The sequence below is a fragment of the Tachyglossus aculeatus genome, chromosome 20 (genome assembly GCF_015852505.1).
Source record: "Tachyglossus aculeatus isolate mTacAcu1 chromosome 20, mTacAcu1.pri, whole genome shotgun sequence".
Classification (NCBI taxonomy): domain Eukaryota; kingdom Metazoa; phylum Chordata; class Mammalia; order Monotremata; family Tachyglossidae; genus Tachyglossus; species Tachyglossus aculeatus.
Window position 1 is genome coordinate 14,161,246 of NC_052085.1, and position 27,377 is coordinate 14,188,622.

Here is a 27,377-nt window from a genome sequence, read left to right on the forward strand (position 1 = left end):
AGGCCTAGAAAAGTGAAGTAACTTGCCCAAGGTCACACAGCAGACAAGTGGCGGAGCCAGGATTAGAACCCAGGTCCTCTGACTCCCAAGTCCAGGCTCTTTCCACTAAGCCATGCTGCTTCTCTAAGCATAAGCACATATGCATAAGGTCTACACGTCCATAAGCACAGGACTCCTTTAGTGTTAAAGATTAATATTTGTCCTTGAAAGAAATGGGTAGAAATTAACTGATTGCCTTGAGCAAATGGCCAAAAAGGTTTATGATGCGGAAATTAAGCGTAATACCAGATTCGGTCAACTCCAATGTCTGGAGTTGATTATCCAGTTTGGGGATTTATCTGGGTCCTTTATTTCTCCTCCTGCTTTCGATATGGGTGATGGACTTAGTAATGAGGCCCGAGAACCTCTGATCAATCAATCAATCAATCAATCGTATTTATTGAGGGCTTATGGTGTGAAGAGCACTTTCGGGTGTGTGTAAGATCCGAGAGAGTTGGGAGACCTGATGCTTGCCCACAAGGAGTTTACAGTCTGGACAGACATTAAAACACAAAAAGGCAGAGTGTAACGATCAAGCAATCCTATTTATTGAGCACTTACCACGTACAGAACACTGTACTAAGCGCCCGGGAGAGTACAATATAACCGAGTTGGTAGACAGTTATCCTTATCTACCTAAGGATGGGTTCGATTCCCTCGCCTCTCAACTCTTCCCCTCATCCTGTGGTTAAATGAGAGCTGTCTTGGTATTTTATCATCATCAATCGTATTTATTGAGCGCTTACTGTGTGCAGAGCACTGTACTAAGCGCTTGGGAAGTACAAGTTGGCAACATATAGAGACAGTCCCTACCCAGCAGTGGGGGGCTCACAGTCTAAAAGATCTCCTTTAGAATTTCTTCTTCCATGTTGCCCCAGACATTTAACACAATGCTTTACAAATACTTTGTTTGGAAAAATAAACTCTGGAACTCAATCAGCAGCTTCATTGCCCCTGAACCTGGCGGTGAAATGGGAGGGGAGAATCCCTTCAGGAATTTTGGTTTCTGAAATGGGATCTGGGGATCTCTGCTTACCACACAGTGGTAAGTGCTCAGTAAATACGACTGAATGAACAAATACTATTATTATTATTATTAAATTCCATCCAAAGGACATGAAAGAAGTCTCTCTCTTGAACAGGACTTTCCCAAGTGCTTAGTACGGTGTTCTGCACGTAGTAAGTGCTCAATAAATACGACTGATCGATTGATAGGAATGACTCTTACCGGGTTCCCAGCCAGACTGTAAACTCCTGGAGGGCAGGGAATGTGTCTACCAACTCCTTTGGTATTCTCCCAAGAGCTTAGTACAGTGGCCTGCACTTAAGTGCTTAATAAACACCATTGATCAATGGCTGGGAAGCACTGCAGATATCATTACAGCAACAGATACTAATTATGATGAAACAAAAACGTTTGCAGTCATTTGCACATAACTACGGTCATTTCACAGCCAAAACTGAAAGCTAATCTGTTTTCTTCTTTAAAGCAGTCTTATTCTCTGTAGCCTCCAATGGTAAGGTAACAGTACTTAGCATTTGCATTATTCGGAGTATATCCTCTAGACTGTAAACTCACTGAAGGGAGGGAATGTAACCAACTCTGTTGTACCGTACTCTCCCAAGAGCTTGGAACAGTGCTCTGCCCACAGTAAGCACCTTTGACTGATCCCCTTTGCCTCTAGTAAGGACAGGCCAACGAAAATTTTGTTACAAGGCATCCGAACGCTTCATTTCATAGTCCGCTTTCAGGAAACACATTACAGCTGTTACTATCAATCAATCAATCGTATTTATTGAGCGCTTACTGTGTGCACAGCACTGTACTAAGCGCTTGGGAAGTACAAGTTGGCAACACAAAGAGACGGTCCCTACCCAACAGTGGGCTCACAGTCTAGAAGGGGGAGTCAGAGAACAAAACAAAACATATTAACAAAATAAAATAAATAGAATAGATATGTACAAGTAAAATAAATAAATAAATAGACTAATGAATACGTACAGACATATATACATATATACAGGTGCTGTGGGGAAGGGAAGGAGGTAAGGCGGGGGGGATGGAGAGGGAGAGGAAGGAGGGGGCTAGGATTAAATTGTTACTAGGATTGAATTTACCAAGCGGAAGAGTTTTATTGCAGAAGTCGGAAATAGATGGCACACATCTCGTGTGTGTGTGTGTGTTTTTACTTGAAAGCAGTGAGTGAATGGAAAAATCGAATGAAGCAATGTGGTATTAGCTACACCTGAAAAGCAGGGATGTTGAAACATCTGACAAACATTATATCTCCGTTGGATTTTTTGCATTTTAACGTCTGAGGGTCATTTAATAAGGGATTGGGCATTTGCAAACATATGCGGTGACTCTATTTGAGCTTTGTCTTCCGCTCCCCTTTGCTATGTGAATCAATCAGTGGGGTTTAGTGAGCGCCTACTGTGTACTGAACGCTCGGGAGAGGACAATATAACAGAATCGTAGACACTTTCCCTGCCCACAGTGGGAACGTGGTAGAACCGCAGGCTACTGAGAAGCGGCACGGTGTAGTGAATAGAGCAAAGGCTTTCTAGACTGTGAGCCCACTGTTGGGTAGGGACTGTCTCTATACGTTGCCAACTTGTACTTCCCAAGCACTTAGTACAGTGCTCTGCACACAGTAAGCGCTCAATTAATACGACATCGATTGATTGGAAGTCCCGCTGTTGGGTACGGACCGTCTCTACATGTTGCCAACTTGTACTTCTCAAGTGCTTAGTACAGTGCTCTGCACACAGTAAGCACTCAATAAATACGATTGAATGAATGAATGAATTGCCTGCTTGTATGACACTGGCCAAGTCACTTTACTTCTCTGGGCCTCAGTTCCCTCCTCTTTAAATGGGGACTGAGACCGTGAGCCCCATGTGGGACAGGGACTGTGTCCAACTCGATCTGCTTGTATCCACCCCAGCGCTCAAAATAGTGTCTGGCCCAGAGTAACAAGTACCACAATTATTATTCTTATTAACACATTTCTCTTGGCCACCAAGAAGGAGTGCACCTGAGTAGGAAAGTGAGTTGTCTATCTGCAAAAAAAGCCCCCACAAAAACTCAGCACCTTCAGCCGGCAGCAGCTGATTTCTACATGTCTGCTGTGTGACCTTGGGCAAGTCACTTAACTTCTCTGAGCCTCAGTTACCTCATCTGTAAAATGGGGATTAAGCCTGTGAGCCCCACGTGGGACAACCTGATCACCTTGTATCCCCCCCCAGCGCTTAGAACAGTGCTTTGCACATAGTAAGAGCTTAACAAATGTTATTATTATTATTATTATCATTTCCCAGCCTCTGATCTTTCCAAGTCTGGTCTACCAAGCTAAGCTACAAAGCACATCTAAGCACTTAGCACAGTGCCCTGCAGCCAATGAGTGCTCAATAATCAATCAAATTTACTGAGTGCTTATTACGTGCAGAGCACCGCACTAAGCGCTTGGGAGAGTGCAATACAACAGAATTAGCAGACACATTCCCGCGCTTACAGTCTAGAGGGGGAGACAGACATTAACGTGAATAAAAATACCGATAATAACCATTTACTGATTGATCTGTCATTGTCCCAGATCACTGAGAAGTAGCGTGGTCTAGTGGGTGTCAGGTGGCCTGGGTCCTGATCTCGGCTCCGTGGCCACGGATGAGTCGCTCAACTTATCTGGGCCTCAGCATTAAAATGGGATCAAATCCCCGCTCTCCCTCTTACTTAGACTGTGAGCCCCATGTGAGACAGAAACTACATCTTTAGTACTCGGCCCAAAGTGAGGCCCTAACAAACACCAAAAATTATTACTATTATTATCAGCATTGTTTTTAATGGTATTTGTTAAGCGCTTACTCCGTACCAAACACTGTTCTGAGCGCTGAGCTAGGCACAAGTTAACGCCAACCCCAAACTAATCACCCCCAAGGTTTAATGGTTCTAGGAGCGACCTCCACTACTGCACTCTCCCAGGCGCTCAGTACAGTGCTCTGCACATATATTAGTGGCCGTCTCCCCCTCTAGACTGTAAGCTCGCTGTGGGCAGGGAACACGTCTGTTCATTCACTCATTCAATCGTATTTATTGAGCGCTTAGTGTGAGCAGAGCACTGTACTAAGCGCTTGGATAGTACAAAACGGCAACATCCAGAGACCCAACAACAGGCTCAAAGTCTAGAAGGGGGGGACATTTATTTATTGTTCTGTTTACAGTTCTACTGTATTGCCCAAGCTCTTTGTACAGTGCTCTGCACACAGTAAGCGCTCAATACATACGACTAAATGACTGCCTTGCATACAGTAAGTGCTCAGTAAATATGACTGACACGGTAAGCACTAAATAAACACCACCAATTGATTGATTGATTGATTGGAAAAAACCTACAGTCCAATTCTATTTCCACTTGGGATTCCCTGATAAATTCTCTGGCTCTTACCCGTGAGTGGGGCCAACCACACTTAAGTGACCTGTAAGGTGAACTCTGAATGCTTCAGGCAGAAGAGGCTACAGGAATGCAAACTGTTTATCAGAAGTAGTATATTATTATTATTAGATTCCTACCAGATGATTCCTCCCCAGAGCAGGGAAAAGACAATGTAGAATAGCAGTGAGCCCCAGATGACAAAATGGTTTATCCACGTCCAGTAGTGCGTATCTAGTGCAAGCTAAAAGGAGACAACATGGATGGTCGGTGTAATCGTCTAGATGAGGTGACATGGACTCAAAACAAAAGGCTGAAGAAAAATACACAATGATCCTTCAAGAATTAGCAAAGAGTTACGCTTCCACCCAAGCTTTCCCGAGCAAAAAGTGTCACCCGCACGGAGAGAGATACCACGGTGAGGGTGACCCGCATCTTTGGCGTGACTTGAAACGGTCCCTTCCCTGGCCGTGCGGATTAGCATGAGCCGACGCGGCGGGGGACGCGGCGAATCCGGACCGGGGAATGAACGGGACTAGAAATGGATCAGAGTCCTTTCCTCCTCCTCTCCCCCTCCCCACCACCGCCAAGACACCGGGAGAGGTCGGGGCTGAAAATTCACGTGGGGGATGGATTTCTCCATCTGCCACCCGTGGGCTCAGAACGGTAGATGCTGGAACAGTAAGCGCTTCCCAAGTACCATAATAGTATTTGTTAGTATGTTTGGTTTTGTTCTCTGTCTCCCCCTTTTAGACTGTGAGCCCACTGTTGGGTAGGGACTGTCTCTATATGTTGCCATCTTGTACTTCCCAAGCGCTTAGTACAGTGCTCTGCACACAGTAAGCGCTCAATAAATACGATTGATTGATAGTGTCATGGTACCCAATCAAGGCCCAGAGGAGCTCCTCTTACCTACTGCACCCCCTCACCCAATATGCGCCCTCCACCTCCCAAGTTATCAGGATGATGGTAGGGAGGATGGGGGGCTGCCCCTGATCTTGCCCCCCGCCCCCAAGCACGCACACATCCTTCAATACTGCAGGACACTTGGGTGCTACCATGGTGGAAGTGGGAAACCACGAAGCTGGACCCTTTCCACCCCATGGGGAGTTCCATCATGACCGCGGGCTTGGGTTCTAATCCTGGGCCTGCCACCTGTCTGCTGTGTGACGTTGGGTTGCTTCACTTCCCTCATCTAGAAAATGAGGATTAAGACCGTGAGCCCCATGAGGGACAGGGACTCTGTCCTACTTGATTTGCTTGCGTCTACCCCAGCGCTTAGGACAGCGCTTGGTACATAGTAAGCGCTTAACAAGTACCAGAATTATTATTACCAATTGTCACCACGATGGAATGAAGAGAGAGCCTAGCTGGACCCTTTCCCCCCAAAGGGACGTCCATCTCCACCAGCTTGTTGTGGGCAGGGGATGTTTCTGTTGATTGTTAAAGCGTACTCTCCCGAGCGCTTAGTACAGTGCTCCGCACACAGTCGGCACTCAATAAACGCGACTGAATCACCAGTCGGCATCATGGCGGAAGCAGGAGAGCGCCCAGCCCCAATGGGGCCATCCAAGGAGGTGACCCCGAGGTCGAGGGCAAGTGATGCGCAGAGAACATCTCTTCACAAGGAATGGCTTACCTTCAGCGTGACGGTAAACACCAAGATGGTGAACACCAATGTGCCGAAGGTCCAGTTGCCAAACATCTGTTGGGGGGAACAAAAAGGGAAGCCCGAAGTGATCTAGGTGGCAGGATTCCCGGTCCTCTCTGGGAAATCAAGGGAATTGGTGAGAGGGCAATTCATCGCTCTTGAGGGCAAAAACTGTAGGCAGGTTCAGAGGAAATATTTTGACCGTGGGAACAAAAGGGAAATCGTCAAGGAACAACACGCCATGGGACAGGGTGAGGATCCAGAGTTGTCTCTTGTCTGTCTTAATGGTGAGGAAGCATGGCCTAACGGAAAGAGCACGGGCCTGAGGAGGTGGCTTCTATTCTGCTGTGTCACCTTGGGCAAGACACTTCACTTCTCTGGGCCTCATTCCCTCATCTGTACAATGGGGATTAGGACTGTGAGCCCCATGTGGGACAGGGACTGTGTCCAACCTGATTCATGTGGAGGTGGATGGGCTAGAGGTTCTTGAGGAGCGGGGAAACACGGACTGAACATTTCTGTAGAAAGATTATCGGGGCAGCAGAGTGAACTACGGACCACTGTGAGGAGGGACAGGAGGCTGGGAGGTCAGCGAGGAGGCTAACCAGGGTAGCAACAGTTTGGGTGGAAAAGAAAGGGTGGATTTTACCATGTTGTGAAGGCCGAACCCACAGGATTTGGTGTCGGGTTGAATATGCAGGTTGAATGAGAGAGACAAGTCGGGGATAACACCAAGGTTAAGGGCTTGTGAGACAGAAATTTAGTCTATTTATTTTATCTTGTTAATATGTTTTGTTTTGTTGTCTGTCTCCCCCTTCTAGACTGTGAGCCTGCTGTCAGGTAGGGACCGTCTCTATAGGTTGCCAACTTGGACTTCCCAAGTGCTTAGTACAGTGCTCTGCACATAGTAAGCGCTCAATAAATACGATTGAATGAATGTTTTGTTTGTCCATATTCTATTTATTTTATCTTGTTAATATGTTTTGTTTTGTTGTTTGTCTCCCCCTTCTAGACTGTGAGCCCGCTGTCAGGTAGGGACCGTCTCTATAGGTTGCCAACTTGGACCTCCCAAGTGCTTAGTCCAGTGCTCTGCACACAGTAAGTGCTCAATAAATACGACTGAATGAATGAATTTATTTATTTATTTTATTTGTGCAGATTTATTCTATTCATTTTATCTTGTCAATATGTTTTGTTTTGTTGTCTGTCTCCCCCTCCTAGACTGTGAGCCTGCTGTTGGGTAGGGACCGTCTCTAGATGTTGCCACCTTCTCCTTCCCAAGCGCTTAGTACAGTGCTCCGCACACAGTAAGCGCTCAATAAATACGAGTGAATGAATGAATGACTACAGTGATGGGAAAGTCACGGGGAGGACAGAGTCTGGGTGGGAAGATGGGGAGTTCTGCTTTGGACAGTTAAGTGCTCAACAAGCATCATTAAAAAAGGGTGTGAGAGTCTTCTCTTAGCTACACACAGATACAAGCAGTTCTCAGTCAACCGTATTCATTGCGTGCTTACTGTGTGTAGAGCACTGCACTAAGCGCTTGGGAGAGTACAGTATAACAGGCATATTCCCTGCCTAAGCTAGAAACCAACCCACCCGACAACCGATTCTTGGTACCGCTAACATTTAGTAGAGTTTGGTCAAAGGCCAAAGTTATTAACTTTGATGCAGGGAACTGCCTGCCCCGGGGTGGAGTCCACTTGACTTTCAAAGAGTCCTGGTCAGATCTGCTCCCTAAAGACCATCGTAGACCTCCGCCTGCCTTCATTTGACATTCTCCAGGCCTAAAGCTTCCATTGCTTGACTAGAAAAATCACTTCTGTGGGGAGTGATTCTTATTAGCTGCCACCTGCCGAGTGAATGGCCCCAGCTCTGAAGGAAACAGAATGCCGGCAGGCAGTCAGACCTCGGGATGATTTGGGGGAGTCTAAGATCTCTTTCCCCCGATCTCAGGGTCACACCTGGAGAGTTTCCAGTCCTCTACCAGTCTCGGCTACGGGAGGGAGAGTCAAGCAGAGGCCTACCCATTCCATTCCTAGCTTGGGCAGTGGCTAACGAGTGGAAGGCAATCTGCTACGAGTCAAAACTCCCCCACGCTGGGCAGCAGCGGCATGGGAGAGAGCCGAGGGCAGAAACTCGAGTTTACTGCGCAGAAGGCGGCGATGGTAAACCACTTTCCGGTTTTTACCAAGAAAACTCCACGGATCGACTACCGGAATGACTGATGAAGAGCTGGCCGTTCTGGGAGAAGGGTCCGTGCTGTCGCCATGGGTCGGAAACGACTCAACGGCATAAGACAAGATCTCTTTTGGAGAGGTCATCTACTTAGGTTCTTGTCTCCCCGGCTAGATTGTAAGCTTCTTGAGGACCGGGTCTGTGTTGACTAACTCTCCAAAGTGCTAATTACAGTACTCTGCTCAGAGTAAATGCTCAAAAAATATTATTGGCTGACATAGTTCCGTTGGATTTCTATACGGTACAAGTACTTACCTTCGATCTTCTATATAACTTGGCAAGCAAATGGAAAAGCAGCAGTTAGACAAGCACACGGAAAATATTTTTAAGAAATATTTTATCTGCGGTGCGGTTCAAGAACACAGGAAAAGGAACAAAAGCACTGTCACCTTACCATATGAGTGTTCGTGGTCATTAGCTGAGGGTAGGAAGAGAAGCAAGGAGCAAAAAGAAAAAAAAAAAAGGCAAAACAAATAAAATCAACTCAAAAATGCTCAGGTGTCAAACAACTTCAATGCTGAATACTTCTCAAAACATGAATAATGCAAACAGATAAACAAATAGTTTGATCCTAGGTGGAAAGTACAGTGACTTCACACTATTTCCAAAGCAATGCGCTGGTTTGCCAAACCAAGGTCTGAAGAGCTAATACACAAATAGAGATCAACGGCGCTCGGAACGCTTCCAAATTTTTGCCTTGTTTTAGCTTTACAGTGTATCGGTTTCAATTCCAGAACCCTGGCCTTCTTTACAACACAAACTCCTAGAAGGGAACATGAGAAATGCTCGGTGTAAGGGGTGGGCCCAGGAGCTGGGAGGAACTGAGTTAATTGTTTTAAAAGCCTCGAGGGGGATGTGGGGAGAAAAAGAGGGGAAAGTTGAGAGGGTTTACCTGATCCCCAGATGAAGTCACCTGGGAGGGTCAACAAGCCCCATTGCGCTTCCCAGTGATGGAGCCAATGAAATATTCCAAATCCTTTGGGGGAACCCCCCTCTGACTCAATATAAACGCATTAATATAGCTCTTTCCTTATTTATAATCGACCGATGCAATTCTTAGCTCTTTGGGTTAAGAACAGGGCCCCCAGTGTCAATTTAACAACCAACCCCCCCATTGATAACATTCCTCCTCAGGTCAAATTGGTTCTGTCTTAGAGCATTTTGACTCCAGGTGGAGTTTTCAAGAGCCAGGTGGGTCAAAAATCCCAGGACTTCTCCTAATCAAATACCTTCGGAGGCCAGAAGTCAACACGTGAATCAGTGTAAAAACCCACCTGCCCATTGCTGGTCACCGTTGTGTTTTCAAACATGAAATAAGCACCGAAGAAAAACACCAGCGCATCAAACACCCCGAGGAATGTCCAATAAATGAACAGCCGCCAGCGAAGTAGAGAGTTCTTGGCAATATCCCTGCGTGAGATGAAATTGGCAAACGTTAATATCTGCTCACCAGCTGTAAGTTCGTTGTGGGCCGGGAAAGGGTCTGTTTATTGTTTTCTTGTACTCTCCCAAGAGCTTAGTACAGTGCTCTGCCCACGGTAAGCGCTCAGTAAATACAAATGACTGACTGAAAACTCCTCAAGGCTGACTTTCATCATGCCATGGTTGACTTAACTTCCTCGGTGTCTCAGTTTCCTCATCTGAAAAATGGGGATTCGGTATATTCTCCCTCCGGCTCCAACTGTGCGCCCCAAGAGGGACGGGAACTGTGTCCATCCTGATGAACTTGTATCTACTCTCAGTAGAGTGTTTGGCATATAGTAAATACTTAACAAATACCACCATTATTATTAGCAGTATTAGCAGTAGCATTAGATTGTAAGCTCCTCAAGGCCAGGGATCAGAATAATAATAATAACAATAATGATGGCATTTATTGAGCACTTACTATGTGCAAAGCACTGTTCTAAGCGCTGGGGGGGTTACAAGGTGATCAGGTTGTCCCACAGGGGGCTCACAGTTTTAATCCTCATTTTACAGATGAGGTAACTGAGGCCCAGAAGTTAAGTGACTTGCCCAAAGTCACACAGCTGACAACTGGCGGAGCTAGGATTTGAACCCATGACCTCTGACTCCAAACCCCATGCTGTTTTCACCAAGTCACGCTGCTTCTCTACAAACTCTATAGAACTATACTCTCCCAAGGGTTTAGTGCACACTTAATACACACCACTGATTGAACAATTGATTATGTGAGCCCACTGTTGGGTAGGGAATGTCTCTATATGTTGCCAACTTGTACTTCCCAAGCGCTTAGTACAGTGCTCTGCACACAGTAAGCGCTCAATAAATACAATTGATTGATTGATTGATCTAGCTGAGTAATTCATTCATTCAATCCCTTTCCTCAGCTCCCCCTCCCCATCGCCCCGACTCGCCCACTTTGCTCTATGCCCCCTCCCTGCCCCACAGCACTTGTGTATATATGTGCATATCTCTAATTCAATTTATATTAATGCCTGTTTACTTGTTCTGATGTGTATACATATCTCTAATTCTATTTATTGATACTGATGCCTATTTACTTGTTTGGATGTCCATTTGTTCTGACTTGACACCTGTCTACATGTTTTGTGGTCTGTCTCCCACTTCTCGACTGTGAGCCCGTTATTGGGTAGAGACCGTCTCTAGATGTTGCCGACTTGTACTTCCCAGTGCTCCGCACACAGTAAGCGCTCAATAAATACGACTGAATGAATGATTGAATCTCCCCACTTCTAGACTTTGAGCCCGTTGTGGGCAGGGATAGTCTCTGTTGCTGAATTGTACTTTCCAAGTACTTAGTACAATGCTCTGCACATAGTAAGCAGTCAATAAATATGATTGAATGAATGACTGAATCTCCCCACTTCTAGACTTTGAGCCCGTTGTGGGCAGAGATAGTCTCTGTTGCTGAATTGTACTTTCCAAGCGCTTAGTACAATGCTCTGCACATGGTAAGCATTCAATAAATATGATTGAATGAGTGAATTAATGAATGACTGGTGCCCAGGAAAAAAATACTGTTCCAGGTAATAATAATAATAATAATGGCATTTATTAAGCGCTTACTATGTGCAAACCACGCTAGAGCAGGAGATAAAGAACAGAAATGGAACCATTTAACTCAGCTTCTCCCTACCTCCCACCCCTGGGATTATATAAATATTCACCGATCTCGTGTTTGTGTCTAAATGATCTTCCCCAGGCATTGTGACCATCACCAGACAGTAAATGTCTTCCCTGTATGTATTACAAAGTGGCGTTTGCACGTGTTCCAGTTCCTATAAATGCAGAAGGGTGTCACACAGCTGTGATCGAGTCACTTTACCTGTAGAGCGACGGGTTCCTCTTGAGCATATCTGTACTGACATGCTGCTCCATTAAACTGTACAAGAGGATAGGGAGGGAGGTGAAACTGATGTTGTACAGTGTTAGATACGCAGTATCATATAAAGGCTGGAGGAAGACAAGAAAAAGAACCGGATTGCGTTTTTCAAACACGGGCCCGCGAGGGGCCGAAGAGACGGTCCTCTCCACCCTTCGCTGCGGCTTTACGATCCAATTCGGTCGGGATGAGGATCTCAACAGGCCTCCTTCTCTACGGCAGCATTTCGAAGTGCAAACCCTTGGACTTCACTGTCATAAGCTACCTCTCCCACCAAGAATATTTGCCCCGCCACGCAACACCTGCTAAATAACACAGACCGCCCAGGCTCCGGAGACTTAAAGGATGCGCGAGATAAGTTTCCAAACTCACCTGTTGTGAAAATCCACAGAAGAACTGGTATAAAAACTGAGGGAAAATGAAGCACACATTCTGAAATGACAAAGGAACATGGTCATTAGCCCAAGGGGACGTGGATCTGTTTTTGCAGATGTCTACTCACGCACTGTACTAAGCACTGAGGTAGACACATGATCAATAAATACCACCGATTGATAATAATAATAATAATGGTATTTATTAAGTGCTTACTATGTGCAAAGCACTGTTCTAAGCGCTGGGGGGGTTACAAGGTGATCAGGTTGTCCCACGGGGGGCTCACAGTTTTAATCCCCATTTTACAGATGAAGTAACTGAGGCACAGAGAAGTGAAGTGACTTGCCCAAAGTCACACAGCTGACAGTTGGCGGAGCCGGGATTTGAACCCATGACCTCTGACTCCAAACCCCATGCTCTTTCCACTGAGCCACGCTGCTTCTCACACTGCTTGATAGATTGAGATGGGGGACTGAAAGAATGAGTAGACGTCCCGTGTACGCTAATTCTGTTGTACTGGACTCTCCCAAGTGGTTAGTACAGTGCTCTGCACATAGTAAGTGCTTAACAAATATCAACATTATTATTATCATCATTAATATATAGTGTTCTTACATGATAATAATAATGAAGGGAATGACGGAAATCCAGTCCCTACCTTATAAAAGAAGTATTGCACTAGTTCAGATATCCTAATGTAGTAAAAATGCCCGTGAACCAGAAGCATCTTCTTCAAATGCTTAAATTTGGGTATTGCATAATCGCTGTTCCTTGCGGCCTGCCGGCCTTCTTTTCCGATTACGCCTGGAAGAGACGCGAACTGCTAATAATAATAATAATAATAATAATAATAATAATGATGATGGCATTTATTAAGTGCTTACTATGTGCAAAGCACTGTTCTAAGCACAGGGGTGGTTACAAGGTGATCAGGTTGTCCCACTGGGGGCTCACAGTCTTCATCCCCATTTTATAGATGAGGGAATTGAGGCACAGGGAAGTGAAGTGACTTGCCCAAAGTCACACAGCTGACACTTGGCAGAGCCGGGATTTGAACCCATGACCCACTATCCACTGAGCCACGTTGCTTCTCTGCTTTCATGCTGCTGAAAATCCGCCGAGCGCAAATGACCATCAGAGGCCAGGCCGTGATATTGGCGGAGCCACTGACGGGCGACACCGCAATAGGGGCTGCTCCCAACAGAAACACCCTTTCCCAAATCTGCCCCTCTTAGGCTTTCCTTGGCGGGATCGGAAACGCCACCGGGAATCGTTCAGTTATTCAAAAGGAAGGGTTAAGGGACAGCACACTTACCTATGCCCACATGTGCTTCTAAAATCATGCTGACATCATTCGCCCCGTCGCCAACTGCTAGCGTGATTGGGTGCTCCTTTGAAAATTTAATCAACTTAACAATCTGGAAGAGAAATATGAAAACAAAACTCTTCTCCGGTCTCTTAGCTTTCGACTTGGGCAAAAGGCAGTCCCCAGATCCTATCACTACCCTAACAAGTCAAACGACATAAACCCAAATATCAGAAAGTTAAATCACATAATCCCTGCTTATAATAATAAATAATAATAATAATGGCATTTGTTAAGCGCTTACTATGTGCAGAGCACTGTTCTAAGCACTGGGGGTGGATACAAGGTGATCAAGTTGTCCCACATGGGGCTCACAGTCTTAATCCCCATTTTACAGATGAGGTAACTGAGGCTCAGAGAAATTAAGTGACTTGCCCAAGGTCACAGAGCAGACATGTGGCGGAGCCGGCATTCGAACCCATCACCTCTGACTCCAAAGCCCGTGCTCTTCTCCACTGAGCCACGCTGCTCCTCTTATCCCATCTGACTAAATTTGAGGTTGTTGGGATGACAATAATTATATTTTTTTTAAAAAAGGTCTGATTCATTCATTCATTCAATCGTATTTATTGAGCGCTTACGGTGCGCAGAGTTGGCTCATGTCCCTGACTGATGGAAACAAATTTGAACGCCGATGACTGGAAATAGTCTTGTTATCTATCGGCTTCTACCTTTGTTTGCCACTTGAAAAATCTCAAATTGAAAATTAGAGCCAGTGCTTCACAATTAGGGCTCATTTCCCGGTGACGTCACCTACTTAATCCAATTATTATGCATCAAGGCTCCCACTGTAGCCAACTACCAAGGGAAGAGGAGTCAATTAATTTGGTTCATTAGAAACGTTCATATGCCAATTTCGTGGCAGCCATTAGATAGCCTCTTCCCTCAGTATAACACACAGCCTGGCACGATCACATTCGCAAGGCCCATTACAGGACTCTGCTTTGGCTGGAGGATCTGGTTCTCTTTCTACCGTTTTATCTTTCTTTTTCCCACCAACTCTCACGTTCAGAAAGCAGGCGTTGACGGTGCTCGTGTTTGAAACTGAACCGAGCTAAATCCCGGCCAGACGACGACTTCCAACTAATGAATGACTAATGAATCTCAGTAACACAACCAGAAGAGGCGGCTCAAACCTGGGCCTTCTGCAACGGTGCCATTCTACAGCAGAGCACGGCGCTACAGTTCCTGCAGATATCGAGGAAAAGCTCTCTGTAGTTACTAGAGCTCCCATCCTCTCTCGGTTTCATTATTAAGGACAACGCCGCTCCGTCGATGATTAAACCGTAGTCTTGCATATCGGCAGAGAGCCTGTGGGATGAACGAAAAGGAGATAGCAGGTTAAAAACCAGAACCGTCGGCGTTAAGGAATAAAAACTCTCACATTGCCCCTGTCTGGAATTTTATTATTATTTAATATTTTAAAATAATTTATTATTTAAATTATTATTATTATTTAAATTATTAAATAATTTATTATTTTAATGTCTGTCTCCTGTAGACTGTAAGCTCACTGAGGGCAGGGAACACATCTAACAACTCTGTACTCTCCCAAGCTCTTAGTACAGTGCTCTGCAGATGGTAAACGCTCGATAAATACTATCGATCAACCTGTGCTGACCAAGCAGTTGAGATGAGAGCGCAAATAATAACAATTATGGTATTTGTTAAGCGCTTACTATGTGCCGGGCACTGTACTAAGTGCTGGGGTGGATACAAGCAAATCGAGTTGGACAGAGTCCCTTTCCCACATGGCATTCACAGTCTTGATCCCCATTTTACAGATCAATCAATCAATCAAATCGTATTTATTGAGCGCTTACTGTGTGCACAGCACTGGACTAAGCGCTTGGGAAGTACAAGTTGGCAACATATAGAGACAGTCCCTACCCAACAGTGGGCTCACAGTCTAAAAGGGGGAGACAGAGAACAAAACCAAAAATACTAACAAAATAAAATAAATAGAATAGATATGCACAAATAAAATAGAGTAATAAATACGTACAAACATATATAATAATAAAAATAATAATAATGATGGCATTTATTAAGCGCTTACTATGTGCAAAGCACTGTTCTATGTGCTGGGGGGATACAAGGTGATCAGGTTGTCCCACGTGGGGCTCACAGCCTTCATCTCCATTTTACAGATGAGGGAACTGAGGCCCAGAGAAGTGAAGTGACTTGCCCAAAGTCACCCAGCTGACAAGTGGCGGAGCCGGGATTTGAACCCATGACCTCTGACTCCAAAGCCCGGGCTCTTTCCACTGAGCCACGCTGCTTCTCTTTCCAGACCAACAATATCTGCACAACTAACTTTCTAGGAATGAAAAAGGGATCGTTCTTTTGGCACTCTCCCGAGCACTCAGCACCGTGCCGGAGTGCTGGCTGATTTCCAGGGCGAACCGGCGCCTCACCCTGAGAAATTATCCCGCGTCAGACTGCCGCTGTAGCGCAGGACGGTCTTGCTGAGCTCGAAGAGCACGTCGTGCAAACTCTGCTCCTCGATCTTCTTGGTCGTCAGCTCCAGCAGCTGCGTGTTCCTCCTGAAGAGTTTGCAGGCGTAGCAGGTGGCCGCGGCCGTCTCCATCTTGTCCCCCGTGAGGACCCACACCTTGATGCCGGCTTTCTGCAGCGCTTCGATGGTGTCCGCGGCCTTCTCCTGCAGCCTGGGGGAGTGCAACCGGGAAGGGAGGAGAAGCGAATGAAGCCGATGGAAAGGAAGACCCGGCCGAGCCTTTCCGGGGGCGGCTCCTCGTTCCACGGGGTCATAAGGGAAGAGGACGGGACTGGGAGTGAGGACTCCTGGCTCTACTCCCTCTTCTGCCACTAATAATAATCGGAATTAATTGTGGTATTTGTGTCGTGTCTCTCCCCACTTCAATCCATACTTCATGCTGCTGCCTGGATTATCTTTGTCCAAAAACGCTCTGGGCATATTACTCCCCTCCTCAAAAAATCTCCAGTGGCTACCAATCAATCTGCGCATCAGGCAGAAACTCCTCACCCTGGGCTTCCAGGCTGTCCATCCCCTCGCCCCCTCCTACCTCCCCTCCCTTCTCTCCTTCTCCAGCCCAGCCCGCACCCTCCGCTCCTCCGCCGCTAATCTCCTCACCGTACCTCGTTCTCGCCTGTCCCGCTGTCGACCCCCGGCCCACGTCCTCCCCCGGGCCTGGAATGCCCTCCCTCTGCCCATCCGCCAAGCTAGCTCTCTTCCTCCCTTCAAGGCCCTGCTGAGAGCTCACCTCCTCCAGGAGGCCTTCCCAGACTGAGCCCCTTCCTTCCTCTCCCCCTCGTCCCCCTCTCCATCCCCCCATCTTAGCTCCTTCCCTTCCCCACAGCACCTGTATATATGTATATATGTTTGTACATATTTATTACTCTATTTATTTTACTTGTACATAGCTATTCTATTTATTTTATTTTGTTAGTATGTTTGGTTTTGTTCTCTGTCTCCCCCCTTTTAGACTGTGAGCCCACTGTAGGGTAGGAACTGTCTCTATATGTTGCCAATTTGTACTTCCCAAGCGCTTAGTACAGTGCTCTGCACATAGTAAGCGCTCAATAAATACAATTGATGATGATGATGATGATGATGGTATTTGTTAAGCGCTTACTATGCATAAGCTACTGAGGTGGATACAAGCAAGTCGGGAGGGGCCGCAGTCCCTGTCCCACTTGGGGATCACGGTCTCGATCCCCGTTTTACGGATGAGGTAACTGAGGCACACGGAAGTGACTTGCTCAACGCCACATAGTACTTCCCAAGCGCTTAGTACGCAGTAAGCGCTCAATAAATACAATTGATTGACTGATAGTAGGCACGTGGCGGAGCCGGGATTAGAACCCAAGACCGCCTGACTCCAGGCCCGGTCTCCACCCACTAGGCCACCCTCCTTCTCTAGGTTCGCTCTAGGTGATAGGAGGTACTTAACCGATCTTCCACGGCTGTGGCCCCGAGGAGCACGAGTTTCTCCTCTATTTGCTCATAGGCCTCTGCCAGTTTCTTTTCCCGATCCTGAAGCGCCACTTTGGCCGTCTGCAGCAGTTTATACACGCCTTCGTACTCCTCCTGGGTGAATTTTTTATAGGCGACGCATAATGTCCTCAGCCCCTCCTGGAGGATGAATTCAAAACACAAGCCTTGTTTCCATATGCTCAGGAAAGGATAATAATGAATAATTATAATCATAATATATATATTATGTATATAGGTATATATGTTTGTACATATTTATTACTCTATTTATTTATTTATTTTGCTTGTACATATCTATTCTATTTATTTTGTTAGTATGTTTGGTTTTGTTCTCTGTCTCCCCCTTTTAGACTGTGAGCCCACTGTTGGGTAGGGACTGTATATGTTGCCAATTTGGACTTCCCAAGCGCTTAGTACAGTGCTCTGCACACAGTAAGCGCTCAATAAATACGATTGATGATGATGATGATGATGATGATAATTTTGGTATTTGTTAAGCCCTATGTGCCAGGCACTGTACTATTAGAACAGTGCTCGGCACATAGTAAGCGCATAACAAATACCATTATTATTATTATTATTATTATTATTATTATTATTATTATTATTATTACTAATTAGAGAAGGAGTGTGGCTTAGTGGATAGAGGCCGGGCCCGGGAGTCAGAACGACCTGCGTCCTAATCCTGGCTCTGCCACTTGTCTGCTGCTGTGTGACTTTGTGCGCACCACTCCATTTCTTTAGGCCTCAGTTCCCTCATCTGTAAAATGGGGATTAAGGCTGTGGGCCCCAAATGGGACGGGCACTATGTTCAACCCGATCTGTCTGTATCCACCGGGGTAGAAACAAGAGCCTCAGGTTGGACACAGTCCCTGTCCCAAAATCGGGCTCACAGTCTTAATCCCCGTTTTACAGATGGGGGAAACTTTGGCCTGGAGAAGTGACTTGTCCAAGGTCACCCAACAGACAACCCAAGTCCTTCTGAGTACCAGGGCTGGGCTCTACCCATTAGGCCACACTGCCTCTCTAAGAATGTCTGCCCAACAATCTTCTATCTACCATCTCCGGTAGTGGATTCCAACAATCTTCTCTCTATCTACCATCTCCGGTAGTGGATTCCCCCAAATTCTTACAACGGCGCCCTGCAGACAGAAGGTACTCGATAAAAACCGTTAATTGATTGATTGCTCTTACCACTGCATTGCGCTCCACTCTGGACTGGATTTGATCGACTTTGCCTTCTGCCACTCTGGGAAATATCGAAGAATCTGCTCCTTTGCAAAACAGAAAGATTTCACCTAGAAAGGAGAAAACAAAATACATAGAGAAGCAGCGTGGCTCAATGGAAAGAGCCCGGGCTTTGGAGTCAGAGGTCAGGGGTTCGAATCCCGGCTCTGCCAGTTGTCAGCTGTGTGACTCTGGGCAAGTCACTTCACTTCTCTGGGCCTCAGTTACCTCATCTGGAAAATGGGGATTAAGACTGGGAGCCCCCCGTGGGACAACCTGATCACCTTGTAACCTCCCCAGCGCTTAGAACGGTGCTTTGCACATAGTAAGCGCTTAATAAATGCCATTATTATCATTATTATTATTATTATCATTATTATAAGCACCCTAGCGTTCAAATGGGACTCACTCCAGCTTTTATAGTTTTTAATTTGCGTGACGGCCACACGAGAAGTTGATGTGTATCTGGGTGGCAGCAATGAAGTTTGCTTTCCAAAGCTATCGAAAAGCAGCAAGCCTAGTGGAAAGAGCCCAGGTCTCAAAGTCAGAGAACCTGGGTTCTAATCCCAGTTCTGTCATTTGGCTGTTGTGACAACAACCAATACCGCAATTGTCATCATTGTTGTTCTGGCTGTTAGCCTTATGCAGGCACGGGCCTCTCCATCCATCCTAGGAAACGTTCAAAAAAGTTTCCCCGCGCTTTTTCGAGGAGAAACGTGCCCATCTTACCTGAAACCGATCTGACAATCACACTCATTCGCCTCCGCACTGAATCGAAACTCAGAACCTCTAGCAATTCGAACCTGAAACAGAGGAAGAGATCATAGAGCACATCTGTTCTTCATGCCCGAGCGTTAACAGGGAAGCATTTACTCATTCATTCAATCGTATTTATTGAGCGCTTACTGTGTGCAGAGCGCGTACTAAATGCTTGGGAAGTACAATTCGGCAACAAATAGAGACAATCCCTGCTCACAACAGGCTCACAGTCTAGAAGGGGGAAGATAGACATCGAAACAAGTAAACAGGCATCAGTAGCATCATTATAATAAATGGAATTAGAGATATATACACATCATTAATAAAAACAAATACAAAAGGAAGCCACAAATCTACCCCAACGAAACACAGTGAGTGAAGAGCAGTGAGGCCTAGTGGATAAAGCATGGATCCGGGAATCAGAAGGACCTGGGTTCTAATCCCGGCTCCACCACTTGTCTGCTGTGTGACCTTGGGCAAATCACTTCACTTCTCTGTGCCTCAGTTCCCTCATCTGCAAAATAGGATTGAGACTGTGAGCCCTGTGTGGGACGGGGACTGTGTCCGACCTAACTTGTATCTACCCCAGTGCTTAGAACAGTGCCTGGCACATAGTAAGCGCTTACCAAATACCACAAATTATTGACTATTATTAACAGGACAGGAGGGTGCCCAGCTGGTGGGGTTTTTTTCTCACCATGCTGAACCAAATTTTTCTCGTTCCCATATGAGACAGCTATAATTTTTCTTCACATGGTAAAAAACACTAAGCAACAGGCAAAGAAGCCTCCTACAACCTAGGGGAAAACTCATTCCAGTAACTTTAGGAAGACTGAGAAACAACTAAGAGTGGAAGATAGGGTGGACAGGGAAGTGCAGGCATGTAACACACGATACCCATTTCTCTTATTATACATATACTAGCAATTCATTCAATCATACTTACTGAGCACTTACTGTGTGCCAAGCACTGTACTGATCGCTTGGGAAAGTAGGGTACAACAAAAGTCAGACACATTTCCAGATATCCGATAAGTGCTTACTATGTGCCAAGCACCGTACTAGATCCAATAGAGATCAGACACAGTCTTTTACCAAATGTGAGCCTTTTGTTGGGTAGGGACCGTCTCTATATGTTGCCAACTTGTACTTCCCAAGCGCTTAGTACAGTGCTCTGCACACAGTAAGCGCTCAATAAATAGGATTGCATGAATGAATAAATGAAATAAGGCTCCCCATCTAAGAAAGAGAGGGTTTGAAGGTATTTGATTCATTTATTCATATGGGTGTGGATTGTGTGCAAAGCACTGTACTAAGCACTTGGGAGAGTACAACAGAACAAGACAGACACGTTCTCTGCCCACAGTGAATTTATGATCGAGAGGGGGAGAAAGGCATTAATAGAAATAAAGGAAGGTAGGAAAAGTGGTGGTCTGTTGTATATGAAGACTGTGGCTGTGAGCTCGTTGTGGGTAGGGATTGTCACTGTTTATTGTTGTATTGTACTTTCCCTAGCACAGTGAATGAATGAATGTGTTTCAGGCTAGAGGCCCCACCGCTTCCCCGCTGTGTTACCTCTTTATGTCTCAGTTTCCTCATCTGCAAAATGGGATCGGCTATCTCTTTTCACTGCCTTTCAGACTGAGCCCTTGTGACACGGCATCTGACTATCCTGGATCAACCCCAGAGCTTAGTAAGTTATTAAGAAATACTGCTACTATTATTATGAGTTGTTGGGTACGGGGCGATTCCAGTGACCTGTCCATAGACCGATCGTGCTTTCCGACCCTTCCTTACACCCACCCGTGTTTTGATATACTCACCTCTCGATATCATTGTCCCGATTCAGAATCTCCATGTAATTGTCCTTCAGTCGGAGGTATGTAAAACCCAGCCTGCAGGTGAAATGAGGGCAGCAATTTCAAAGGGGGAGCCTGATCTTCAAATGAAGAATTAATGCTGTAAAGCACAAATGCCTTGCTTTCAATCAATCAATCAGTCGTATTTATTGAGCGCTTACTGTGTGCACAGCATTGTACTAAGCACTTGGGAAGTACAAGCTGGCAACATATAGAGACTGGGCAACTCTGAAGTTTTATGTAACCTCCCCAGTAAGGCAGCTAAGAAGGCAGAGAAGCAAAAATAACAACAATGATGAATAAAAAAACTACTTATAAAACTTTGATCATCTCTCAACATCATCACGAGCCCAATACTGTTAATGGCCTGAAGAAACCCCCTAACAGTCAGTCAGTCAATTGTACTTACTGAGCACTTACTGGGTGCAGAGCACTGTACTAAGCACTCGGGAGAGTACAATGTAATAATATAACAGACACAATCCCTGCCCACAATGAGCTTACAGTCTAGAGGGGAGATAGGCATTAATATGAATGAATAAATTACCAATATGGACATAAATGCTGAGGGGCTGGGGTGGGGGCAATGAATAAAGGGAGCAAGTCGCGGCGATGCAGAAGAGAGTGGGAGAAGAGGAAAGGAGGGCGTAGTCAGGGAAGGACTCTTGGAGGAGATGGGCCTTCTTTGAAGCCGGGGAGAGTAAATCCCTCCTGTCAGTCCCTCCTGTGACCCATGGAACTGTGCTAACTGGTATGGCTAAAAGACCGTTTTCCTTTGGGAAACTACATCGTTCCAAAAAGGCAGATTCTTTGAGGCCCAGAAACTAAGACGGAGACATCGACCTCTGAATCCCTTCGACCAATGCCACCTCGTCTGGCGAGCTGGAGATGTAGACACAGGATCGTCCCGACTGAGGTGATTTCTTGGGTCCGTCGACGGTGTCGTCTTCTTTCACCTGGACGGTGTGGCAGAGGCAGAGAGCCCGAAAAAACAGCTCTTCTCTCTCCTGTTCAGATGAAATAGGAAAAAAAAAAAAACCAAAACGATGGGGCTGGAAGCTTCCAATCTTATTTGATAGAAACAGCATGGCCTAGTGGATAGCGCGGGCCCGGAAGTCGGGACTCCACTCTTGTCTGCCGTGTGATCTTGAGCAAGTCATTTCACTTCTCTGTACCTCAGTTACTTCATCTACTAAACGGGGATTGAGACTGTGAGCCCCATGTGGAACATGGACTGTATCCAACCTGATTAGCTTGTATCTACCCCAGCGCTTAGTATAGTGCCTGGCACATAGTAAGCGCTTAAAGAATACCATAAACAATAATAGTTTAAAATACGCCACGGTTATTGTTATTAAGGATGAGCCTCGGGCCAGCTGTGAAGACTTTAGGACCGGAACTTAATAATCGCGGAACTGATTAACGTGCTAAATCAACAGTATTGATTGAGCGCTCACTGTGTGCACAGCACTGTACTAAACGCTTGGGAGAGGTGGTAGATGTGTCCCTGGCCCACGACATCCTTGAAATTGAAAACTCCTTCTGGGAGAGGGGGCATTTTATTAACTAGCAGTCTACATCTCCCAGCGTCCTTTAGATCGTTGATGGAGGGCAGGGAAGGAGAGAAGGGACGGGAACTTACGGAGTGGAAAATATTTCCCCTTTTGAAAGGAGTGTTATGTCACCTCCAAACCTCCCAGGGTTCAAGTGGAGTGAACCCAAGGCCAAATTAACCTGGGAAGTGGTTTTTCATCCTCATTGGCAACAACTTTCTTGGGAGCGCAGGACAGTGCGAACTATGGCGACAGAGAACATCCGTTCAGCTGCACTAATTCTAGTCACTGGCCGAAACATTCTTCAAGGGGAAAATAGAAAAGGGAGAAGGATGGTGAGGCTTTGGAGGAGCGGTTAAAGGATCGCGAGGGATGTCTTCCCCGTCGCCGAGGCCTCAGACAGCAGTTGCCAAATGAATTGACCCACAGGTTCAAAAGGAGGCCCGCCAGCTTTGAAATCAATTAATCAATGGGATTTACTGAGCGCTGACAATACAGTATGTGCTCAATAAATCCCACTGAATGACTAAGCGCTTGGGAGAGGTTAATATAACGGAGGTGGTAAGCGCGATCCCATCACGGCAAGGAAGTTATAGACTAGAGAGGGAGATAGACATTAAAATAAATGATGGATTTATTTATATAGGATACTACTATTACTCCTACTAATAACTAACAAAGAGACCGAATGATACTTATTCTGGAATTCTACATATTTATGACACAAATAATACCTTTTGCCTTATCACAGCATTTTACAGTTTGGTCCCTCCCTACGTCCACTGTGAAATCTCCACAGACGGAGAGTTCGGTGAATAAAACCCTGGCCTTTTTCCCCCACAAGAGACCGTCACTTGGGTCGCTCCGACCCCAGACAGGACACCGATTTAGATTTCCTTCTCTAAAAAGGAAAGCGCCTTAGCGGGAGCTCAACGTACTTTTCCACTTACTCCCGGGGAACAATCGATCATGTCTATGCCGGCGGAGTCGGGGAGGATCTGCCCGTTACAGATGACATTAGGCACGTAGACGTGGCCTTCGATGCAGCACTCGATGAACTCCATGTTGTTTTCTGTCAGAGTGCCCGTCTTGTCTGTGAAGATGTATTCAACCTGAAAAACACAGCAAACGTAGCAAGCCCTTAGCACAGCGCTCTGCACATAGTATGATACACCTTCAGACCAAAAAAACCCATGCAAAATAAAAAAGCCCCCCCCAAAACCATCAACCCACGCGTAATACATAGCAAACATATTTACATTTCTGCCCTAATGGTGTACCTGGCAATGGTTACAACTAGGTACCTGGTCTATTTTGAAAGAAGAAAAGGAATAACAGCCGCGATGTGTGGGGCTCTGCTGCTCCCAAACATGCTTCAGACCGTGATTGTGTAAAAACAATGAAAAATGAATGCTGCTCTTTCCCCAGATAGACTTCTCCATCCCATAAAGGCTTTGTGTAGGTCAGAGTCAGGAGGGCTCAGAGCTACTGCTTAGACCTTGAAGACAGAGCTATAAGGGAGTAATTCTCTTAGACGTGATGTTCAAAGAACCATTTGGGACTTTTTACATGAAATGGCCCATTTGGTTGCAGGATTTCCCCAAACCCTTCTCGGGGCAATATATGAATATACGTGACTTCAACATACCTGCCCCAACTCTTCATTCAGATCAGAGGTGTTCACTAGTGGCCCTTCACCCGTTTCTTCATCAAACATTTCTTCATCCCAAGTAAGAAAATAGGAGCCAAGGAACTTCTGCATTTCTACCGTGACATACATAGACACCGGGATGATGTAGTTGAAAAGTACCATGAACGCAAGGAAGTCGGTGAAAGCTCTGAGGAACTGAAAAGGCAAATCAGTAGTTTTCTTGAATTCAAGTCACGGGTCAAAAACTCACAAATTATAATGATGATGATGATGGTATTTGTTAAGCGCTTACTATGTGCCAAACACTGTTTGAAGCACTGGGGTAGATACAAGGTAATCAGGTTGTCCCACGTGGGGCTCAGTCTTAATCCCTATTTTAGAAATGATGTAACTGAGGCCCAGAGAAGTTCAGTGACTTCCCCAAGGTCACACACAGACAAGCGGCAGAGCCAGGATTAGAACCCACATCCTCTGACTCCCAAGCCCATGGTCTTTCCATAAGCCACGCTGCTTCTCTATTGTACCGCTCAGGGGTTTTGGCTTCGTGACAAACATGCTCTACACACCACTTGAGCATCAGTCTTGTTTTATGCCGTCATCTCCGACCCCTAGTGCGCCACAGACACATCTCTCCCAGAACGCCCTGCCTCCATCTGCAATTTTTCTAGTAGTATATCCATAGATTTTTCTTGGTAAAAAAAATAGGGAAGTGGTTTTCCACTGCCTGCTCCCAAAATGGACTTGCGGTCTAAAAGGGCAGAAGGTATTTCATTCAACTGAGGCAAAAGGTTCTGACTCTCAGTCCTGGATAATGCTAGATAATGCACAGAAACCTAGAAATTATATAGATTTTTCCCTAAATAATGCCACCTCTTTTTTTTTAGCTATTTAAGAACATTTGCTCTTACTAATAATAATAATGATGGCATTTATTAAGTGCTTACTATGTGCAAAGTGCTGGGGAGGTTACAAGGTGATGAGGTTGTCCCACGGGGGGCTCACAGTCTTCATCCCCATTTTACAGATGAGGGAACTGAGACCCAGAGAAGTGAAGTGACCTGCCCAAAGTCACACAGCTGACAATTGCTGGAGCCGGGATTTAAACCCATGACCTCTGACTCCAAAACCCGGGCTCTTTCCACTGAGCCACGCTGCTTCGCTAAAAGAATGCAAGCCCTAAGGAAGAGGAAATCGCCACAAAGAGTGTTGGGATGGGACTTTAACCTTTGCCTTCAGTCTACCATTAAATCCTGCCATCCCTTCCTCCGGTGTTTTTCAGATCCACCCCTTACTTTTCACAGAAATAGCCACTATTCGGGGCGATCCATGCTCTTGCCATTTCCTGATTAGATTACTACCTCAGCCTTGTCTCCAACCTCTCTTCTCCACAACCCAGATCTCCTTAAAACCAACCGAGCAGCAGCCCGGTGTAGTGGATGGGCCTGGGAATCAAGAGGGCATTGGTTCTAACCTCACCTCCTCTTTTTATCTGCTGTGGGACCTCGGGTAAATTCATTCATTCTTTCATTCAATCGGATTTATTGAGCGCTTACTGTGTGCAGAGCACTGGACTAAGCGCTTGGGAAGTCCAAGTTGGCAACGTATAGAGACGATCCCTACCCAACAGCGGGCTCACAGTCTAGAAGGGGGAGACAGACAGCAAAAGAAAACATATTAACAAAATAAAATAGAATAAATATGTACAAATAAAATAGAGTAATAAATACGTACAAACATATATACATATATACAGGTGCTGTGGGGAGGGGAAGGAGGGGGAGAGGAAGGAGGGGAAGGCCTCCTGGAGGAGGTGAGCTCTCAGTAGGGCTTTGAAGGGAGGAAGAGAGCTAGCTTGGCGGATGTGCGGAGGGAGGGCATTTTAGGCCAGGGGGATGACGTGGGCCGGGGGTCGACGGCGGGACAGGCGAGAACGAGGCACGGTGAGCAGATTAGCGGCAGAGGAGCGGAGGGTGCGGGCTGGGCTGGAGAAGGAGAGAAGGGAGGCGAGGTAGGAGGGGGCGAGGTGATGGACAGCCTTGAAGCCGAGGGAGAGGAGTTTTTCTCTGCCTCAGTGACCTCATCTGTAAAACGGGGATGAAGACGGTGAACCCTATGAGGGACAGGGACTGTGTCCAACCTGATTAGCTTGTATCTAACCCGGCGCTTAGAACAGTGCCTGGCACATAGTAAGCGCTTAACAAATACCATCATTATTATTACTGTTACTAAACTCTGGGGTAGGTACAATATAAGTAGCTCAGATACAATCGCTCTCCCAAATGGGGCTCCCGGACTAAGGGGGAGGGGGAAAGAGCACCTCATCCTTATTTTTACAGCTAGGAAACTGGATCGCAGAGGCGTTAAATGCCTTGCCACACGGCAGGCAAGTAGTGTCGCTGGGAGTGGAGTTCTGGTCTCCTTAATTTCAGGACTTTGCTCTTCCACTAAGCCCTGCTGCTTCTCCTCGAACTTCAGTACAGTGTTCTGCCCAAAAATGACACTCCATAAATGTTACTGACTGTTCAGACTCTTTCTCCTGCTCTCTCCCCTGACTGTTGCTGGCACCAGCCAAAAGGACTTCGTTCAATCATATTTATTGAGTACTGAGTGTGCAGAGCACTTTTCTAAGCGCTTGGGAGAGTGTGATACACCAATAAACAGGCATTCTCTGACCAAAACGAGCAAGTACTTGCAGCTGAACGCTAAGCTGACTGTCACAAATGCAGCCGATGTAAATTTATTCAACTGGGGCCCATTTCCGCCCTTACTAGTGGCTAATGAGTGAGTCCAAGCTTGAATGTCTGCTTCAAAACAGCAGCTACGAGACCTCATTTATCAGTGGTATTTACTGAGTGCTTACTGTGTGCAGAGCACTGTACTAAG

General features: G+C 46.0%; 1 protein-coding gene and 1 non-coding gene across 5 annotated transcripts in view; one reads left to right on the forward strand and one right to left on the reverse strand.

The window, feature by feature from the left end:
- The window catches only part of ATP11A (ATPase phospholipid transporting 11A), a 130,717-nt gene that overhangs the window by 11,768 nt on the left and 91,572 nt on the right, over window positions 1-27,377 (reverse strand). The window contains exons 12-28 of one of the 4 annotated variants that reach the window (XM_038761809.1): window positions 24,492-24,689; window positions 23,782-23,955; window positions 22,134-22,297; window positions 21,255-21,326; window positions 19,402-19,475; window positions 18,640-18,743; window positions 17,402-17,583; window positions 15,884-16,135; window positions 14,603-14,777; window positions 13,416-13,518; window positions 12,759-12,904; window positions 12,098-12,157; window positions 11,669-11,796; window positions 9,633-9,768; window positions 8,753-8,776; window positions 6,109-6,174; window positions 4,610-4,713 (exon numbers count right to left, since the gene is read on the reverse strand). In XM_038761809.1, the coding sequence (XP_038617737.1) occupies window positions 4,610-4,713; window positions 6,109-6,174; window positions 8,753-8,776; window positions 9,633-9,768; window positions 11,669-11,796; window positions 12,098-12,157; window positions 12,759-12,904; window positions 13,416-13,518; window positions 14,603-14,777; window positions 15,884-16,135; window positions 17,402-17,583; window positions 18,640-18,743; window positions 19,402-19,475; window positions 21,255-21,326; window positions 22,134-22,297; window positions 23,782-23,955; window positions 24,492-24,689 (2,162 nt within the window). Of the gene's footprint in view, window positions 1-4,609; window positions 4,714-6,108; window positions 6,175-8,752; window positions 8,777-9,052; window positions 9,122-9,632; window positions 9,769-11,668; window positions 11,797-12,097; window positions 12,158-12,758; window positions 12,905-13,415; window positions 13,519-14,602; window positions 14,778-15,883; window positions 16,136-17,401; window positions 17,584-18,639; window positions 18,744-19,401; window positions 19,476-21,254; window positions 21,327-22,133; window positions 22,298-23,781; window positions 23,956-24,491; window positions 24,690-27,377 lie in introns of those variants that run through there. The other 3 variants (XM_038761810.1, XR_005455207.1, XM_038761811.1) reach the window with 3 other exon arrangements.
- LOC119941673 lies at window positions 8,069-8,204 on the forward strand. Its single transcript, XR_005455261.1, has one exon. It is a non-coding gene; the product is annotated as a small nucleolar RNA SNORA7 (small nucleolar RNA).